The sequence below is a fragment of the Pristis pectinata genome, chromosome 1 (assembly GCF_009764475.1).
Source record: "Pristis pectinata isolate sPriPec2 chromosome 1, sPriPec2.1.pri, whole genome shotgun sequence".
NCBI lineage: Eukaryota > Metazoa > Chordata > Chondrichthyes > Rhinopristiformes > Pristidae > Pristis > Pristis pectinata.
The window spans coordinates 82146166-82167964 of record NC_067405.1 but is presented as its reverse complement, the minus strand read 5'-3'; the positions used below and the strand labels follow the sequence as shown (position 1 = coordinate 82167964).

At 40.1% G+C, this 21799-nt stretch overlaps 1 protein-coding gene across 11 annotated transcripts in view; it reads left to right on the top strand.

Annotated features, from left to right (window-relative positions):
* numb (NUMB endocytic adaptor protein) overlaps positions 1-21799 on the top strand; it is a 135197-nt gene that overhangs the window by 86602 nt on the left and 26796 nt on the right. For 8 of the 11 annotated variants that reach the window (XM_052030547.1, XM_052030501.1, XM_052030556.1 and 5 more), the window contains 2 exons: positions 7550-7582; positions 13592-13666. In XM_052030547.1, the coding sequence (XP_051886507.1) occupies positions 7550-7582; positions 13592-13666 (108 nt within the window). Of the gene's footprint in view, positions 1-7549; positions 7583-13591; positions 13667-19859; positions 21222-21799 lie in introns of those variants that run through there. The other 3 variants (XM_052030570.1, XM_052030562.1, XM_052030579.1) reach the window with 2 other exon arrangements.

Here is a 21799-nt window from a genome sequence, read left to right as displayed (position 1 = left end):
GGCAGTCAGGAACTACTTTTTTCCCCTTCCCTAGCCTAGGTCTACTAAGGTCAGTAAGGGTGCCTTATTGTTAGAGCTAATTCACCCAATAGTTCTGTTAATCAATGATTGAGATGAGTTGTTTAATATCACTTCATGGTCCAGTCCCACAGTTTAAACCTAACTCAATACTGCTAGCCAAACATGCACTGCAGAGAATTAAACAGTATTCTCAATTGCTAAATAAATGCAGCAGATCATCAAACTAAGGAAGATTGAAACGCAAGTTTCTGGGGTTTTGGTTGTACGATCTGTGTTCGTGCAAAAGCACAAATTGAATTGCGTGACATAGGCAGCCCAAATTAAAACTTCCGTTCCCTTGCACTTGCATTGAATGTCCACAATAAGCACAAATGTTTTTCAAAAGAGGAAAAGATTAACAATAGGGATTTTTCAAATTAGCTGAAGCATTTACAGAAGTCAAATTCAAAGCTAGTTAAAGGCTTCCTTGTTGAAGTGGAGTTGACTGACAAAGGCCATTTATTTCCATTCATTTTTTTTTAAAGTATGTACTTGTATCTCAACCACTTTCAACATTGCCATTGAATTTAGTCCATTGGTGAATACTTAGTTTGTTCTCGGTCTCATTTTCCTTGCTGTTGAACAAACTCCAAAATGCACAATGCTAGCAAGCCTCTGAACTGCTGGTCAAAGCAGAAACTTGCAGTCTGAATGTTAATTGCCATTTGAGGATGGCTGTACTGTACTCCAGTCATGACCAGAAACAGTTGTTCTTCAAAATAATTAAGTAGTTTTCTGCCCTGGTTTTTCACTCCCTTCCCTCAAGTGTAGCTTACCTTTCAAGTTTACTGGTTGTCTTTCCTCTAAGCTGCTTCTGATGTTGAGGCTCCTACCTCATCGGTGTGTACCTGTACAGTGCAGGACCTTCCAGTCATAAAAATCCCACACTTTCAGAACATTTAAGCCAAAATACTTGCATGTTGGTGAATGTTCCTAAATGTTCTTGGACTATTAAAATTTCATTTTATTTTAAATAACGAAACTATTTTAAAACAAAGGCAACCACCAGCAAACATTTAAAAAAAACATTAAATTTAAATTAACTCATGGAAAAGGATGTTAATTACCTTAAATGTGCCCCTCTCCTTCATAGCTGTTCCTCTATGAAAGTGAATGGTGAACTTGCATCCCTATTTTAAACAGCATGACTAAGAACATTGGAATAAGCTACAGCTTATTAACCTGAAATTGGCTGTTACAGTCAGACAAATAACTACATGGTGTTGGGCAGAATATTTTACTTGGCCAGTAAAAGTGGCCACATAAATGAGTGGGTTAGAGTACCAGTTATGGAAAGTTTGTCTTCATTATATTTTAATTTCCAGTACTTTCCCATCTCAGAGACCTGATCAGTGTTTCTGTGGCAATTTTTCAATATGGTTTGCTTAGCTGTTTCAAAGTCTTCGTAGCTTGGGAAATAGCATAGTGTTCTGATGAACCTGTAGCGTTAGCTCTGTCTCTTTTCACAGATACTACCTGACCTGCTAAATGTTAACAGCATTTTATATATTTAACCCTTGTAGCTATCTAGTTCAGAATTAAAACAGTTTAGCTTCTTTTGTGAAGTTTATGACAGCACTTTTATTTTAATACAGCATGATGGTTGATTGAAGAATAATTTAAATAGTCACAGGGTAGATTAATGCTGCTGTCAAGGACATAATACTAATACTTTTATGTCTTCATTCAGTTGATACTGGGACAGATTACTTGCTGCTTTTTCTCATATTTCTGATACTTTGTGACAAAAAGAGGTCATTCTGTCCATTGTCTGAACTGGCTTGTGGAGCATTCCCATCAGTCCCATTTACTCTACATTTTCCTATAACTTGTTCTTTCTCTCCTCTGTCCTTCGTTCCCTGATTCTCCTGCTACCCACCTACATTAGGGGCAATTTACGGTGGCCTAGTGTCATGTATTATGATTTTTAAAAAGTTATTTTCTTGATGATGTGGTGCTTGTTAGCAAGGCTAAAATTTTTTTGCTTATCCTTTATTGCTCTTGAGGTGGTGGTAATGTGCTACTGCCTTGCAGCCACTACAGTCCTTCTGGAGGTGCTCCCATAGAGTTGCTGGAGTTCAAGAATTTCAATCAAGTGATGATGAGGGACCCTGTTCCCTAATTTGGAAAGTAACTGCAATGCACCTTGCAGATAGTGCATACAGCAGCCACAGTGTACTGGTAATTGGTGGGTGCTGTTAGGTAGGCTGCTCAGTCCTAGATTTTATTGGGTTCCTTGGGTGTAGTTGGAGTTGCACTCATCCATGCAAGTGAAGATTATTGTATTATACTCCTGACTTGACCTTTGATAGTGAATGGACTTCAGGGTGTCAGCAGGTGAGTCACTCACTGCATAATAGATAACTTTTAACCTCCTGTAATAAAAACAAAATACTGGAAATACTCTGCAGGCCAGGCCACATCTGTGGGAAGAGAAATGGTTAATATCTCAGCTGAAGTCCCTTCACCAGAACTGGGAAGGAGAGAAAAGCTTGTTAAGCTGCTGGGAGGGTGGGGGAATGTGGATGTCTCTGACAGGATAAAATTGGGGTGATCCTGGGGATAAGCTGTAAAGAAGGTTATCTGGTCAATGAGTGAATGGGAGCAGTTAGAGAGTGAGAACATCTAACCTCCTGTAGCCACACAGTTCTCCAGTGATGACCCTCTCTATGTTGATCATAGGCCGTTTGCCCATGGTTATGCTAATGAACATCAAATATAGGTGGTTACACTCTCTCATTGGAGATGGTCATTGCTTGGTATTTTTGTGGCATGAAGGTTATTTGCACATTGTCAAAGAATTATTGTATGCGGATGAGGACTGGTTTATTTCCCGAGGGGTTGTGGATGTAATGGAATTTTATGCTGTCATTAGCGAACATCCCCATTTCCATGTGGAAGGAAGGTCACTGATGAAGCAGCTGAAGATGATTGGGCCTATGACATTATCCTGAAAAAGTCTGTCATTGCTGTCCCAGGACTGGAATAATTGATGTCCAAAAACTTCAGTTATCTAACATCTGACTTCAGCCATTGCAGTTTTTTCCCCTTGACACCCAATGACTTCAGTTGCATTACTGCTGCTTGTCACTCACCTCAACTCTGGAATTTAGTTCTCTGTGGATAGCATTATCAATGATACCTTCCATCACTTTGCTAATTGTGTGGTAATTAGCTAGATTGGATTAGGCCTGCATTTTATGAACAGGTTGTTTTCTATGTTGTCTGGTGTGTGCCAGTGTTGTAACGGTACTGGTGCTGCTTTTAGCATGCCCTTCTCCATTTATTGTGCTGGCTTGATCATAATGATACAATGAGGGAATGTTGAGCCAAGAGGGCTCAGATTATAGGTGTATACATTTCTGATGCTGCTTTTGACCTGTGGTGTGCCATGGATGCCCAGTTTTGAGTTGCAAGATCTTTCTTGCGTGTTCCGTTTGGCACTATGGTGTTACCATGCAATAAGAAGTAGGGTATCCTGAGAGTGAAGAAAGGACTTCGTCCCCAAAGGTTGATGCAGTTAATTCTTGGATAGATACATCTGCAGGAGGCAAGTTATGAAGACTTGTCCTTAATGTTGGTTCACTTACTATCTGTGGCAAACCCTTCAGAACTTAGTCAGGTCAGTCAGTGGTGGACATCAAAATCTCCCCCTCAGAGGGCTCTTTGCGATAGATGTTGAAGTCTCTCATTCGAGTACATTCTGTGCTGTTGCTACTTGCAATGTTTCTTCCAAATGTTTAACATGGAGGAGCACTGTTTCAACTGCTGAGAGAGGATAGTAAATAAAAATAGATTTCCATGTCTGCATTTGATCTGATGTGATAAAACTTTATGGTCTGGAATCATTGTCGAGTGTTCTCAGTCTACTCACTCCCGTCTGTAAACCTCCCTAGTGTCTGACCTGCTGTTGGAAATGGTTTGAATACTTTTAATCTAATTAGTTGAAGGTTTAAGAGTGAAAACCATAATTGCCAGCTAATGTAAAATTATCTGAATTGGGAAACAGACCATTTTGCCCTTGGCCCAAATTTCATAATTCATTTACACCCGTTTGAATGCCATCCCTGCTCTGAAAGAAATAAAAACAGAAAATTCTATTAATACTTTAGGTCAAGCAGCATCTGTGGAGAGAATTTTCCAGGTTAATAATTTCTCAACAGAATTGGGAAAAGTGAGAAAATAAGTGTATTTTAAGTTGAAGAGGAGAGAAAGAGATGGAGGGAGCAGAGGGAATGTCTGTGAAACGGTGGATACCAAGATAAAATAAATGGCAATGATTAATGCTGGCTGAGAGAGTGTGGTGAAGGCATGTTAATAGCAGCTAATTGGTCTAGAGGAAATGTACATGGATGGACTTAAATGAGGAAAGAAGGGAGGAAAAAACCTTGAGATACAAAACACAGTAGTTGAAAATCTGAAGTAAGAGACAATGATGGAAGAGCCCAGCAGATTAGGCAGCATCTGTGGAGATTTTTCTTCTCTCTGTCCTCTATTCTCATTTATTCCCACATACAGAAAGACTAGCTACTATTAACAAGCCTTCACTGTACACTCTAAGGAGAAACAAATCTGTTTTATCAATTTGCTCTTCACAGGCACTCCCTTTGTCTCCTACACCTTTTCCCTTTCTTGAAATATGCCTGTTTTCTAACTTTTCTCAGTTCTGATCATTGACCTGAAATGGTAAGCTTGTTATTCACAGATGCTGCCTGACCTGCTAAATCCAGCATTTTGTTGTTAATTCAGATTTCCAGCATCTACAGTTTTTTTGCAGCAACACACAAAATGCTGGAGGAACTCAGCAGGTGGGCAGCGTCTAGGGAGGGAAATGGACAGTTGACGTTTTGGGTTGCGACCCTTCATCTGGATTGAAAGATAGAGGGGAGATAGCCAGTATAAAAAGGTGGAACAAGAGCTGGCAGATGATGTGGATCCAGATTTGGGGGGGGGGGGGGCGGTGGGTGGCGGTTGATAGGCAGATGGGGGAGGGGAGAGTGGGAATAGGGTCAGAAACTGGGAGGTGACAGGTGGAGGTGACAAAGGGCTGAAGATTGAATCTGATTGGAGAGGAAGGTGGAGCATGGAATCAGGTGGGGAGGGTAGAAGGGAGTAGTGGGGGAAGGGAACTAGTGGGAGGAGTGTGATGGGTGGATGGAGAGGATAGGGGAGGGGAAAGAGCCATGGTGATAAGGGGCAGGTAGATCAGGACAAGAAAGAAGGGGGAGCACTTACCAGAAGTGAGAGAAATCAGTGTTTATATTGCCAGGTTGCAGGCTACTGAGGTGGAATATGAGGTGCTGTTCCTCTACAGTTTTCTTTGTTTTTGATTACTGCATTGGAGAGACTTGGTTACGTATTCCCTTTCTTATTAAACTGCAGTCTGTTGGTCAATGAAATATTCATGGCCTGCCAACTTGTTTTATGTCAGCTTCATTACCTAATTGTTATAGTGTTAGCAGTGAGTGTCATAGATCTGCCAATTGGTGTACAATTTGTAAAATTCCTTACCTGTAGTTAACATACAATTTTTATTTGGTATTCTGTTCTGAATTGGATTGCAAGATCCAGGAAATCATTATCATGGGTTCCTGCGGTTTTGAAATGCTTCTTGCTATTTTACTTGAGACTTGAATGTACTAAAAGTGAGTTTTCTGATTATGTAATGACAAACCTATTTCGACTGTTATTATCCTTCATCTATATAAATTACTGTACTTCCAGATTTTGATGGTAAATGCTGCATTCCAAGCTTGCCGGTCAAGAAATGTACCCCTTGAGTGTGGCTAAATCCATTGTGTTAATCAGTTTTTGCTTGGAGTATGGTTCACAATCCCATTACTGTAGTTTTATATCCAATCCACAGTGTTAACTACCTTCCCTTCACATCATTTTTGATTAAATGACTATTTTTGCTCCATTGGGATGAATTATACAACATAAGTTACATAAAACCACTGGAATTTGCTCCTCTATTTGGATGACTGAGATTTTGGTCACCTGTATTGTTATCAACTCTTGTTTCATTCTCATCATTGGTTTATGGATTTCTATTTACTTTTGTAGTCTTGTTTTTCAGTTGTAGCTATGTTTTTGGAAATTAATAAGATTAAATAAATTGGGCAAAATCATGAAAATTTATCAGAATTCTTTTCAGAAAATTGCTTGATGTAAACAGAAAATGATCCAAATGAAATGAATTAGCAGGCTTTTTATATTGCAGTTTATTCAAGTTTTGTTGGAATTTTTTCCTCTTTTAGGTCTCCTAAAACTTATACCTTTTTGTGACAAAATAGCATACTTCACTTTGGAATTAGACCGTTGTTGTCTGAGGTTGTTCTCCTGCCATTGATTTTTTTAATTAATCTTTGCTCCCTTTGGGCAGTGCTGAGTCTCCACTTATTCTGATCCTACCCAGGACAGACTAGTACTTGCACACAAGCCTGCTCTGTCCCCATCTGCGCTATTGGCTTGGTAATCATATTAGTGTCCTATGTCATTGGTTGTTTTTCTCTTAATGTTTAAACTTTCTTCTAAATAAAAAGAACTCCCCTTTAAGGAGAAAGTGTATGTGCCCCTATTTCTTGTATTTAATTATAACTATTATATTGTGATGTAAAGTGTTTGTTTTTGTTTCAGCAGGTATAAGAAACATTAAATCTTAATGCTCATTTCTTCTTGTAGTGCACTGTAGTTAAAATCCTGCATGAATGACACTTTTACTAATGTTGCTAGGCAATATCTTCCAATAAACAACTATTAATGCTCCTAATTTGGCATGATTTAGTGGTTTTGAAATTTCTTAGCTAACAGATTCCTCAGTAGGGTTGATTTACCTATTAATGTCTAATAACTCTGGTTTAGAATCTTAAATCTTGGCAGCAGCATTCATTTCACTTGTATAATTGTGTGCAACTGCATACAATCATTACATTGATTTCAGCTATACTTTTGGGAAATTGTCTTCAGTTTGCAGTGCTGACAAGTTCACATCGTTTGAGATGACTGCGCAACTTCTTGTTTTGATTCAGCTTAAAAATTCCACAAAACATTAATGTGTTATAATATGGTGTTATAATATAATATTTTGCAATTATTATTAAATTCAAATATGGCAATGCTTACTTCAGTTGTGCCTTGTGCCTCTGACTCAAAATGGCTCAGTGCCGCTAAAACTGCTGCTGCCAATTTAGACTGAACTTGGAAGTGTTCTTGAGCACTCAGCTGATACCAAATCTAACTAGTTACTCTGCATGTAGCAGGCCTCTAGGCTACCTTTCTGCCCACTTCTCAATCACGTTGGTGGCTTATAGCTTAATGCAAGTCCATGTAATGCATTGCATTATTATGGGTGATATTTACATACGACTCTTTACATCCTTTCTTTGAGAACTTTCCAAACTAGTTCTCATGCTTTGATTTGAAACTTCTGCAGTACTTGTAGCTTTTCGCAGTAATAGTCTCCTGACTTGTTCCCCTGTCACTCCAGGAAAGGAAGTTCTTCAAAGCCCTGTTTGGAAAAGTAAGTTTGAATGCCTGGTCTTATGTTGACGCACTAAGGGATTACACCACTCTATTTAAATTTCAGACAGTAACTTTCAGTAATTTATTGGCCAAAGTTGCATAAAGCTCTGTTTGTTCAGTTCTAAAGTAAACTTTTGAATAGGAATGGTTTGCAGTTTTTTTTCCACTGGCCCAGAATGGTTTGCTGTAAATCGAACTGCGTGAAGTGAATATAAATTTCTGTTTTGCTGTTGTGACTGATTTTGAATGATGTATGTGCTAATGCTGGGGAGAAGAGGGGAGGGAAATGAAATAAAGACCCGATCCTTTGAAGATAGAGGGGGCTACACTTATCAGTTTCTCCTTTAACACGTTAAGGGTGATCTGTTGGATAGTGTTTTATTAAAAGTGGCACAGAGCAATTAAAAAGCTGATATTTTATCCATATATTTAAAGACTGGAGTGTATAGCTTCACCCTACGAAGCAGTATGATGAGCAAAATGAATGCAAGTGACAGATTATCTTAACTTGTCCAACTTAATCATGGACGCTCAACTGATGTACACACACATGCTGTCTGAAGTTAGAAGTTGTAATTTACCATGGTTCTTCTGTGGAGCATTCAGCACTGCGTGGAGATTGCAGACATTACACAATTGTGATAATGCAGAGTGGAGGCAAAATAAATATCTGTAGATTGATCATCTTCATGGATAATTGGCCACTGTTTAAAGCCTGCTCACGTGGCATCCAGCAGCATAAATTTGCATTGCTTTAATGGATCCATGATTGTTAAATATAAAAGTAATCAAATTTTCATGAAGCTAAGCTTTTTGAAACAAACTTACTACCCATTAATTGTACCAGATTTAAATTCATTCATAGGAAGTGGTGTTGCTGACTGCTAATCTGGTTGTCCATTTTGTGCTGTCTGTTGTTTTGACACTACTTTGCCTACCTGGAGTGTTTTTGTGAACCCATAATGGTTTTGTGGCTCCTTAACTATTGATTGGTGGCATTTGCTAGCCATATGAATTGTTCTTTCCATGGGTCATTTATTCCCAACATTGCCAGGCATTTGGTCGTCCTGGTGCATTTTTTATTCTTGGCAGTGTAAAAGAAAACGGAATTCTATCTCAACCAGTCGAACTGCTGCCTTCCAACTCCAGTATATCCCAGGTTAAATCCTGACTGTGGAGTTGCAATTCTCCCTATGGGTTTCTCCCTGGTGTTCAGGTTTCCTCCCACATCCCAAAGCATGCATGTCAGTAAGTTAATTGGCCACTGGAAATTCCCCCTAGTGTGGTAGAATTTTGGGGGGGGGGCGTTGGTGGGGGCTGCAGATGGGGATGCGGGGAGAATAAAGTGGGATTAGTGTAAATGGGTGCATAATCTAATAGACCTGGTGGGACTAGAGGCCCATTTCTGTGGCTGCATGACTATCTAATGCAAGATGTTAGCTTGTGTGTAGCCAAATCATTCTAACTTTTTACCAGATCATCCGGCTGACCACAAGCACTCCATGGAGATGAACTCCAATGTTTCTAATTATTTTAATAAATGTTCAAATGGATGAGAAATGAAGCGAAGCAGGTTTGCTTAGATTGCTGTACTCTAAGTGCTTCATGGGTGAGGATGAATCAGGTCCTCTGCGCTCAACTGGTTATCCTCTTAGGCAGTCCCTTGGAGTCAAGGAAGACTTTCTTCCACTCTGGTTCTGAGGGTTGTGAGGAAACAGATTAGGCCAGTGTGGGAGTGGTAGTCTTCCATGGAATGGGCAGGAAATGCCCTGTAGTGTTTGAAGTGGTTGTGTGCTCTCTGCTGATCTTTTCTTTTTCTGGATGTACTGGAGGCCCTCGGTCATAACCAGGTATTTCCAGGTGTTGGTGGGAATGTTCACATTTTTTTCAGAGAGGCTTTGGGTAGGCCTGGTGCGCTCTTTCCATGAGAGAGTTTGGAACCGTGTCTATTTCAGATGTGTGGTGTCAGACAGGCAAATAATCTAACTCCACAATCCCCCTCCCTCACACCATTGGTGGAGGGGTTCCATAGTCCCCTAGTTGGTTGTAGTGATATCTATAAGGTCGTGTAGAGTGGTCCGAGCTGCTCCTTGCATTTATGTTCAGGTTGTCACCTGGCAAAGATCGTATCCACTGTTCCTCTAGATGGTCAGAATCTATGCTTCGCACTTGGTGCCTTTTGTGTGTGTGTGGACTCCATGTGCTCCTTGACAAGCTAAGATCATACTGAAATCCAGCTCTCTCTGCAGTTGGGATCTTGTTTTAAATTTAACAGTTGGTGGCCACATTTCCCTTGACTTGGAGCTTGGATACAATATGGAGATGTGAACAGCTCGAACAGATTCTGTGGAGAGCAAGTTACACAGCAAGTTTTTTTGTTTCATTGGAAGGTTTTTGGCCTGAAACATTAACTCTTTTACTCTTTCCACAAATGCTGCTGTAGCATTTCTGGAAAGAGAAAAGGAGTTAATGTTTCAAGAGGTAATGTTGCATTCTGTGAATGCATTTTCTGTTTCTATAAAATACTGGTTAGGCCACAGCTGGAATATTGTGTGCAGTTCACTGGAGAGGGAGCAGAGGTGATTCACCAGGAGGAGTGACTGGATAGGCTGGGTATGTTTTTCTTGAAGTGGAGGTTGAGGGGGTACCTGATAGAGGTATACAAAATTATGATGGGCACAGATAGGATAGATAATGAACGTTTCCCCATGGCAGAGGTGCCTTAAGACAGAGGGCATATGTTTAAGGTGAGGAGTCGGAGGGGATTTGAGGATTTTTTTTCACCGAGAGGGTAGTTGGAATCTGGAACACACTGTCTGAGGGGGTGGTGGAGGTGAAGAGTCTCTCAACATTTAAATTGTATCTGGATGAGCATGTGAATTGTCAAGGCCAAGTGTGGTAAATGGCATTAGTATAGCTAGTTGGTTGGCGTGGGCACGGTGGGCTGGGCTGGAAGGCTTGTTTCTGTGCTCTATGGCTCTATTTTGGGTTCCAGCGTCTGCATTTATTTGATTATTAGTTGATAAATGGTCATATCCTCAATCCTGTCCAAAGCAAGACAGATACTAGACAACTGAAGAAGGCATTTGTAACACTCTTTTCCAAAAAAAAAGTGCAAGGCTTTTCCAGGCAATTGCATACCAGTTATTTTAGCCTGTGCCAGGGAAGTTTATAGAAACAAATAATCTGAAGATAGTAGACTTGGAGAAGTTGAATTAATATTAGTGCCAATTATGGATAAAGGTAATCTCACTTTTAACTAACCTTATTGGTGAGGGAATACAAAATTGTTGAAGAGAGTGCAGTTGATATTGTTTGCTTGGATTTCCATAGTGTTTGATCAATCCCACAGAGAAGGTGGCCTCTCAGAGGAGGCCCAATGAATAAAGGGGTCAGTGACAGCATGGATAATAAGTATTGGCTGAAAGGCAGAAAACCAAACATCATGGTAAACAGTGGAGACGCAAGAGACTGCAGATGCTGGAATCTGGAACAACACACAAACTGCTGGAGGAACTCAACAGGTTGAGCAGCAACTGTGGGAGGAAAGGAATTGCTGTCAAAACCTGCATCAGTCCACAGATGCTGTTCAACCTGCTAAGTTCTTCCAGCAGATTGTTTGTTGTCATGTTAAACACTTTTTCTTTTAGATATGGGTGCACAAGAAAAAATTTCAAAATCAGCAGATTATTCCAAATTTGAAGGTGTCATTAACGCTGAGGTACTAGTTTCGGGTTTTAGTAAGACATAGGCTGACAGGTGAGCAAATTAGGAAGTCAATGAAATGTAATATAGAAGTGTATGTTGGTATGTATTGACAGAAAGACTGGGAGAGAGAATAAATGGCACAATTGTAAAGGACTTGCAGGAACAGATGGACCTGGGTAAATGTGTGCATAAATTGTTGCAACACTGAGAAAGCAGTGAGAATAAAAGGTAAGAGATTTAACAGAGGTGCAAACGTCATGCATTTAGAAGGACACAGCTTTGTTTTATTTATCCATTAGCAGGTAATTTGAGGACAAGGTTATGAAGATTCAAAACAATGAGGAAGATGTGAGGAACAACCTTCTGTTTAAAGTGGTTGTGATCAGGAACTTCTTGTAAGTGACTGGAGTTGGAATGAACCTAGGCCTCTTCCCATGCCATTATATGCTCTGATCCCTGGCCCTTCAAAAAAACCTGTGCCCTCCCTTTTGCCAACACAGTTATTCCCTGTGAACAAAATTGGTTGCATATCAATGCAAACTCTGGGCTGTGGCCTTTCACCCACACCCCTTCTCCATCAACAAGGCCTTAATTTCTGGGGATTAATACTTGGTTGTTCCCTCTTGCCTCTGGATTCCCAGTCTTACCAACCTGCCAATTTGGTTCCATGGCACAGAGGGCCGGCAATTAATGTCAGCGGGACCTCTGCATTCCTGGGGCTTCAAGACTTGGCATGCTGACCTTTGTAAATCTCGGCTCTTATAAGACATTCTCTGGAGCCTTCAGTAATATAAGAAGGTACTAAAGAACTTGACTGGCATTCTGATTATTACCTCTTCATGTTGAAATTAGGATGATGAAAGGAGACCTGTCCAGTTTGTCAAATTTATCAGTCAAAAACAAATTTCCAGCATCTTTGCTGCAATGCTAACTGACTTGAATAGTACTCTTCACTTCATTGTAGGTCTTTTCTATCCAATGAAGCAGTAGCAGTTGTAAACAGATAAATGAAGGTAGGTGACAATTGGGCAATTGTCTGGATTTTCACCCTTCCAATGCAGTGAGTGAATTTTAAAACCCAGAGGTGGGTGGGCTGTGGTTGCACCAACTGCTTACTTTTTTAAAGCTCAAAACCTGCTGACTTCCAACTTTACTTGTGCTCCCTCTGTTAAACTAGTTGGTAGACAACATGTTCCCAGGAGGTAGGTTCATAATTTAAATACTTTAAATTAGTGGCTTGGCAGGCTTAACAGTGGCTGGGTGCATTCCCCAGACCTTGGTAGGGGGAGAGGGATGTGAAACACAGCAGAAGGAAGGTAAGGAAAGCTTTGGGAGGAGCTTGTTTGTTGGCCTGAAGGAGCCAGAGTGCTTCACTTAACTTCCCCTTTCCATCACCAAAAGACATTGGCTGATCCCCATCTCACGCAAAATGGAACCCTTCCTCTCTATAGTAATTACAACTCTCAGTGTGAACACTCCAATTAATCGCTTAATCTCCTTTCTTTCGGCATTGATCTTTAATTGTAATGCATTGTGTGGCATCACTGGAGATCTGGGGCTCCCTTGGAACCTTTATTAGATTTGACTGTCATTTTGCCAATTTTTTTTTGCTGTATGGAATGTATAATTTGAAAAATATGTTTGCTGGATGTTAATTTAAAAAATTCTCTGTAATGATGCCACTGTTTTCACAAATTGGAAATGGAGCCCTGACAGTCTTTGAAGAAAAGGTTTGTAAACATCACTGTGTGTATAAGGCTGTAGTCATTGGAGATGGACCATGGAAATGGGCCAACAGGAGACCATGGAGATGCATCTTTTCGTGTTACCCACTGTCAGGTGGTGAGTAATGTTCCTTTCTTGGGTAATAGAGCTGAACCCTAATGTTTTTAAATAGCAGAGTTAACCATAAATCTAATTTAACCAACCAGCGTATCAGCAATGCGGAATTAAAATAGCGTTGTTTCCCCAGTAGCAGAAAAACTGCCTGCCATATTAGTGGTGTAACTCCTTAAGTGTCACTTTACTGAAGCTTCCAGTTTTTTATATTTTGTTTAATAATAGGGTGAGAGATCTTTGCTTTGTGTGTTTAATGGTGTGGTTTTCTTGTTCTTTCTCATTGCCTTGAAGCTATGGTGTTCATCTCCTCTTAAACATATTGTGTGCTGGGCTATGTGTCCGTGGAATCTGATCTCGTTCACTGCTGTTCTTGCTTGCTAATGTCTTCTGGTTTCCCATCAAGGGCACTGATTCAATAAAGTGATTTAACTAAATTTTTATATTTTCTTTCCTTTTTAAGACTGGAAAGAAGGCAGTTAAGGCTGTGCTATGGGTATCAGCAGATGGACTGCGAGTGGTGGATGAGAAAACTAAGGTCAGTTTAATCTGTTTATTTATGTGCTGTGTTTCTTTTTGAATTCTGCAGCCTCTATCTAGCATTGGTTTTCTTTCCAGTTTGAGAAACTCAAAATAAATTGAGATAAAATTTTTCATTGCTTTTCAAAATCGTAACATGGATTTCATTTCCAGATTGTTTAATGCAGAGAGGATTATTTTCTGATGGAACGTTGCAGAAGCAAATTAGCCTTGTTTTCTGCCATGGGTCACCCATTTCTCTAAACACCCCCCCACCACCCCCCCCAGCCATCATTTACTTGAATTTACCTCAGCTGATTCCAGTAGGTCAATCTAGCTTGGTTCAGTTGTGCTTGAGTCAAACTGAAGCCAAACTTTATCTGAATATCTGGCAATCAGGAGCATTTAAGAAATATTAAAATTAAGAATTAAAAAAAGAGGTGAGCTAAAATATCTTAAAAATAAGTAATAAAAACACAAAACAATTTTTGTTAGATAATCTTGCCTTTTTGCTTTTATTCCCTACCATCTTGCAATCAGCATTGAAATCAGTGGTTCAAGTTTGTTGTCATAGGCAACACAGTATAAATGTCATGAAAATTCGCTTTTCGCAGCAGCAGGACAGTACATTACAAGAAAAGGACAAACATAAGATAAGTATAAATTAACATAAATTATACATAACTTAAACGTATGCAAAGTAAACAACAAAATAAACATAACATTAACGACACTAGTGCAATTCTAGTATCCCATGCCAGGTAATCTCCATTGAAATCAGTGTTTCTAATATCACATGCTGGGTGTAACCTTATGCAGGATCTTAGAGTGAATTTCCCAGCATGAACGTTGGTGAATCACAGCAAAATACTTTTTTGCTTCTGAACTCCATGAGGAATCTAGTGGCGGACCACAGTTGGTATATGATTAAGTTCAAGATTTCAGGCTTTGCAACAAGGTCCCAAAACTTAGACGTTCACATTTAGAAATGCTAGTAATTCCATGTGGAACTGATAGAAATAATCAGCAAATCTGGCTGCCATGTTTTGATTTGGGACACTGCAAGTAATAAAACTGTGTTACAAGTAGATTTTGATCCATTGATCAGAGAATAAAAATTATTTTACTTAGAGAATTTTGTAAATTTCTGTGTTTGATTGTATGTAAATAGAATACCTAGATCTACAGATGCAGTTTATGAATGTCATTTATGGAATCAAGCCCTGAGACGATTAGTTTCATTTCTCTTGCGATAACCAGGTTAAGTAGCTTGACCTTCCTTTGTTTCCTGGTAACTTGAGGCTTGCACTGTCAAGTATTCGTTACCATGTTGTGGATTTCTCCTTTCTTTCACGGACATCTCACTATGGTGTTCTGAGAGCAGGCTCTTGAAACAGCAGTGGCACCTATCTCCTACATTTCTATATTTGTCCGGACTTTTTCACGCAGTTACTTCATCACAACTGTATCACCAAGGGAAAGGACTGTGTAAAAGTGCGATTATTGAACACTGGGAAGATAATGACAATGTAAATTAATATCTGAAGATCATAGAAAACTGCAGATACTAGAAAACCAAAATAAAAAAAAGACAGTAAATGCTGGAAATACTCAGCATGGCAGGCTGTAGGATCTGATGGAGGTGCTCTGATCTGAAATGTTACCTCTGTTTCTCTCATGGTCCTCTTGCATGTTCTTCAATGGTAAAACATTGAAGTTGTTGTGCAGGTTATAATGTTCAACTGGCTGAGAAATTGATCCTTCTAGACCCTCAATGGTATGCCACACATTAATTCTCTCCTATTAGATACTCCACCAGCCCAACCTCTTTAGCTTTCAATGCTCTCCTGTTAGTGTTCCAGCATAAGCCTGTGGCTTTCTTCTATGCCTTACTTGGCATCCTTAAAGGATGTAGCAAAGTATTCATTTCTAGGAGCAGTAATCTCAACTGCCCCCTTAATCTCTTGCAGTCTTTTCTACCCCTAACGGGGGCTAACCTTCTCAGTCCTTGTCCAACCCAGCATTCCAATTGCTAACAGTTGGACACCTGTAACAGCTATTCCTTCCCATTTCTGAATGTTGCTGTCCCTATCCACAGCATCTTTTCATGTGAGCAACACCCTTACTATCCATTATGTTATTCAGGGTGCTTACATTGTTGTTATGGCTGTAATGAAAACCTAGGCTTAGGGATGATGGACCTTTCCCCTAAATGAAATTTCCCATCTGGCTAAATCTATGATTTGCCTTGCCCATATGACACAGTAGAAGTTTAGCTGATATCACCAGACACTTTGGTTTGTGTCCTACTTTCCTGTCACATTTAGGCATCTCGGTTTTTCCATCCCTCTTATCTAATGTCCTCATTGTGTGTTTTCCAGCCCAGTACTTTACTGAGGTATTTTCCTCTTAGACTCTTTATTGACCAATTTCAAACTCCATATGCATTTTTTCTTCTGCCTTCAATGTTCTCAGTGTTCCCTTAATTTCTCTCTCCATAGTAATTTCCCAGCGCATTTTTGTTGCTACCCCTTGACTTTGCCATTCTCTGTGGCCTCACTCTGATTCAACCACATGTATGCCATCACTTACACAAGTGGTGTCTCCACCTGCAGTCTCCTTCCTTCTCCCCATCCATAATGTGCCTGCCTCTACCGGAAAAAACTCTTCCAATTCACAGGCAACTGGAATTTCAAAGTCCTATTAGTATGGCAATCACCACAGTATTCCTGCAGCTACAGAGACTTTATCTTCAACTTGCTTGTCCATTAAAACCAAAACTTCCCCTCAGCCTGGCTATTATCCTTTGTTTAATCCTCATCTTTACTCCTTTGTGCCCAAGAAACATTAACGTGGATGTGGGGTACAGTTGGTTTGATACCAGCAGATCTGAGTGGACAATGTAAGGCACTTGTGGCCTCTGCTTTAGTCTGCCAAAGCTGCTCTCAATTGTCCTAAAAGGTAAATAGTGTATAAAATCCAGAATTCTGACTATGGCTTTAATTTTTAACAAGCCACTATAATAAAATTGTTTCAAAACATGTACTTTATATTGCATAGTCATAACAGATGTGCGACTCTGTGTTAGTGCAATGCTTGTACTATGGAGCTTCTTTGGAATTTTAGTGTTGGCAATTGAGTTATTCCTTGTTCTTAATGCTCATTTTCTATATCACTGAATAGAAGGAGCAAAGAGTGATCACTGGTCAGCTGTACCCTCCCTTCTGTATGATCCTCTGCAGTCATAATCCAGGCAAGTGGGATTAGTGTAGATAGGAGAAGTGGTGCGCCAAAGGGCCCATTTCTGTGCTCTGACTCTGACTGCTGTAAATGAACTGAAATCTAGCTCAGAGAAAGGAGTTATGTTAAAAAGTGCAACATTTGCTCAAGCCACTGTACCTTTTGCTGATGTATGTGCACTTTTATTGCATTTGTTTTCCAATTCTAAAAAATGTATCCTGAAGACTGTTTCATCAGGGGTTGGAGGTTAAAAGGACTTTGCACAGCTCATTTCAAAGCTCTGGAGATTTCATAGTACTTTTCATCAGTTGTATAGTCTGTTATTAGATAGGAAACCTAAAAGGTGATTTACCCACAGCAAGATGCCACAGACAATATTTAACTAGACAAGTTTTGGCCAGGACCAGGGAATATTAACAGGACGTACTTTGACCAGGACCAGGGGAAACACGACAGACACAGTCTCCCTGCCCCTACACTCATCTCTGGAGCATCTGAACAGTAAAGACACCTACATCAGACACCTATTTATTGACTACACCTGTATCTTCACTATATAATTCCAAGCAAATTCATCTCCAAACTCCTTGACCTGGGACTCAACACCTTCCTTTGCAATTGGATCCTTGACTTCCTGATCAACAGACCGCAATCAGTAAGGATAAGCAGCAACACTTCCACCACTATTATCCTCAACACTGGTGCCCCAGGAGGCTGTGTCCTCAGCCCCTACTTTACTCTCTATGCACTCATAGCTGTATGGCCAGATTCTGCTCTAACTCTATTTACAAAGTTTGCAGATGAAGTGGGCCAACTGTCAAAGTCGAGTTTGTCATATGTACGTACATGTATGCAGAGGTACAATGAAAAACTTACTTGCAGCAGCAGGCACATAGCATCATATAAGCAGCATTCACAAAAAATACATAACTTAAAGAAGTTATACACAATCTTTACAAGAAAAAAATTGCAATTAGAACAAAAAAAACAGTCCATTTTAGTGCAAAGTGATCAGAGTGATCACAATGTTGCTAAACTGTAGTGGTGATTAGGGTTTTGCAGGTTGGTTCAAGAACTGAATGGTTGAAGGGAAGTAGCTGTTCTTGAACCTGGTGGTGTGGGACTTAAGGCTTCTGTACCTCCTGCCTGATGGTAGCTGCGAAAAGATGGCATGGCTGGATGGTGGGGATCTTTGATGGATGTTGCCTTCTTGAGGCAGCTCATCCTGTAGATACTACCAATGATGGGGAGAGATGTGTCTGTGATGTATTGGGCAGAGTCCACTACTCTCTGCAGCATATTGCATTCCTTTACAAGAAGGAGATAAAGGCCCAGTGACAACAACCTTTCCCTCAATGTCAGCAAAACAAAAGAGCTAGTCATTGACTTCAGGAAGTGGGGTGGTGCACATGCTCCTGTTTACATAAATGGTGTTGAGGTCAGGAGGGTTGAGAGCTTAAAGTTCCTAGGAGTAAACATCACCTGTCCTGGTCCAACCACATAGATGCCATGGCCAAGAAAGCTCACCAGTGCCTCTACTTCTTCAGGAGGCTAAAGAAATTTGGCATATCCCTGTTGACGTTCACCAATTTTTATCGATGCGCCATAGAAAGCATCCTATCTGGATGCATCACGGCTTGATATGGCAATTGCTCTGCCTGAGACCACAAGAAACTGCAGAGTTGTGGACACAGCTCAGAACATGATGAAAACGTGCTCTTACCCCCCCAATACTTCTTACTGCCTCAATAAAGCAGCCAATGCAATCAAAGAACCTCCCACCTTGGACATTCTCTCTTCTTCCCCCTCCCATTGGGCAAAAGATATGAAAGCACATACCACCAGGCTCAAGGACAGCCTCTATTCTGCTTTTATAAGACTATTGAATGATAAACTGGAGTCTTGACCTCACAGTCTACCTTGTTATGGCCTTGCACCTTACTGTCTGCCTGCACTGCACTTTCTCTGTAACTAACACTTTATTCTGCACTCTGTTGTTGCTTTCCCTTATACTACCTCAACGTACTGATGTGATGTGATGAAATGATCTATATGGATGGAATGCAAAACAAAGATTTTATCTGTACCTTAGTACACATGACAATTAACTATTTTATCAATTTACCACTTTTCTCTCGGACATTTACATCCATAATCAAGGAAAGATGAAGGAAAATCAAAAATAATGTAAGTACTTAGCTTGTCTGTGGAGAAGGAAATCAGAGTGGCTCACACAAAAACTGCATCCTGACAGTCCAGCATTCTCTTTGTACCATCAGTGTTGCATCTCTAATGGAACATGCAATGAATCTCTGACCTTGGGGCCCATGAGTGAGAACACTGCCATAGAAGTAAGACTGGTTTGTAAGAGTAATTAACATAGGACCACAGGAACCAGACAAAGCCATTCATCCAGTTCATGTAGCCACTTTGGTTCCAATGCATCATTATAACTATGATAGCATCTTGACTTTATTCATCCAAGCTGACTGGGAGAGAAATGGGTCAAATAACTACCATTTTCAAAAACCTCACACCCTTCTGACTGCTGTAACAAGGAATATGCTTCAAATACATCATTACTCTTTCAATATCTTGTGCAAATTTCACATAAAAGTGAAGCACTAGTTTCCTGCAGTGATTCCTGTGTAATGGCTCCCAGACAAAATTATAATTTGAAAATGGTAAGCACTGTAAAAATTGCTCCTATTTTCCCTCTAAATTTGTTTTTCTTTTGAAAATGGTTTGCAGTCTTCAAGTTGTACTTTAACCTTGCAGTTTAATTTTAAAGCCTGTGTATCTCATCCGGTGTTTATTTAAGTTGATGGATGTGCATCCAAACAAATTGAGCAATTTGTAAGAGAAGGGAAGGAAGAGTGAATGAGCTGGATATAACTGTGTGCCAAGAGTTGAAACCAGAACAGCAAGTTAATAGTACCGAGTGTAAATGTAATGGGTGAAATGGGAGAAGATTCAGGGTGGATTGAGACGAGTTAGGGCAATCATAGTGTTTCCAAGTCCAAGGAATTGGATCGTGAGTTGGTGTTTGGCAGTTGTATTCTGTTTATATTTCACTGTCACTCAGTACAGCATAGACCTGATGTAATTTAATCGAGATTTCATCCATGTACTCAGATGGTTGTTATTTATTGTTTATATAAATGATCTGGATGAGAATGCAGGAGGCTTGATCAGTAAGTTTGTGGATGACATGAAATTAGGAGTTATTGATGGTGAACAAGGTTATTGTGGATTACATAATAACCTTGATCAGTTCGGGAAGTGGGCCGAGGAGTGGCAAATGGATTTCAGCACAGATAGGGGATGCATTTTGGAAAGTCAAACCATGCAGGACTTGCACTATGAACGGTAGGGCATGAGGGAGTGTAATGGAACAGAGGGACCAAGGAGTACAAGTGCATAGTGCGTTGAAAGCGGTGTCACGGGTAGACCGAGTGGTGAAAAAGGTGTTTGGCACGCTGGCCTTCATCAGTCAGGGCACTTAGTGCAGGAGTTGGGACACTATGTTGCAGTAATATAAGTTGTCGGTGAGGCCACACTTAGTACTGTGTATGGTTTTGGTCACTTTGTTATAGGAAAGACATGGTTTAACTAGAGAGAGTGCAGAAAAGATTTACGAGGATGTTGCCAGGACCAGAAGGCCTGAGTTATAGGGAGAGGTTGGCCAGACTAGGACTTTATTCTTGGAACATAGGAGAATGAGGGGTGACCTTATGGAAATGTTTCAAATTTATGAGAGGCATAGATAAGGTGGATGGCAATAGTCTTTTCCCCAGGGTAGGGGAGTCCAAAACTAGGGGGCATAAATTTAGGGTGAGAGGGGAAAGATTTAAAAGGGACCCAAGGGGCAATTTTTCACACAGAGGGTGGTGAGTACACGGAACGAGCTGCCAGAGGAAGTGGTTGAGGCAGGTACAATAGTATCATTTAAAAAGCACTTGGATAGGTCCATGGAGGGGCGGGGCTTGGAAGGATATGGGCTGAATGCAGGAAATTGGGACTAGCTGGATGGGCCGAAGGGCCTGTATCTGTACTGTATTGCTCTATGACTCTGGAAATTTGAAAACAGTCAGGAGATAGGAAGATTTGACTCATGACTTTCCACAGATGCTGCCTGACCTGAGTTTCCAGCAATTTCTGTTTTTATATCATTTGAACCTTAGTTTTTAACTGTTCAGCTTGGAACTGCAGTGCTGGATTGGGGCAGGCTGTAGAAGATGGGCTTGGTGAAATACCAAGGAAGTTTGTGTCCAAGACTGACTGCATTTATAAGGCATCAGGATATATTACGGGTACCTGGAGTGAGAAAAGTGGTATGTCTGATTTTATTTTAAGTTTGTAGGATAAACTTAATTTCTGAATTGCTGAAATGTTTGTGTTCAAAGGCCTCGACTATTGTGTATGTATAATGGAATTATAGGGGGTCTTGTAGTTTTGTTTCTGCAGTTGAAAAAGCCTTTCAAAAAGAACATGATTCGGTACCATTTCATTTTGTTGGAATATATTTGGCATACAATAATATTACATAATGTAAGACTCTATCTGTATTGTGTGATCTAATAGGGTTCAGCGATTAGAAAAAAGGATAAACAAGACACTGAGCCAGTAAAAGAGGGATTGGACTAGCTCAGTAATCATTCATGCAGCAATGGACACAAATAGTTAGCTACTAATAATGGATAAGCCCAACTAGTTGAGTTTTTGTTTTAAAAAATAAAGGGCATACTTACCAGTTGCTTAAAAAAACATTGTATATTATAGTGTGAATGTGCAATCTCTCAAGAAGCTAGCTTTGGAAATGACAACTTGAATGAAACTTCCAGTTAGTACAGAATGCAAGGCTGCCATCTGGTGCCTGACTGAAATAAATGGATTTAATATATTCAGGAAT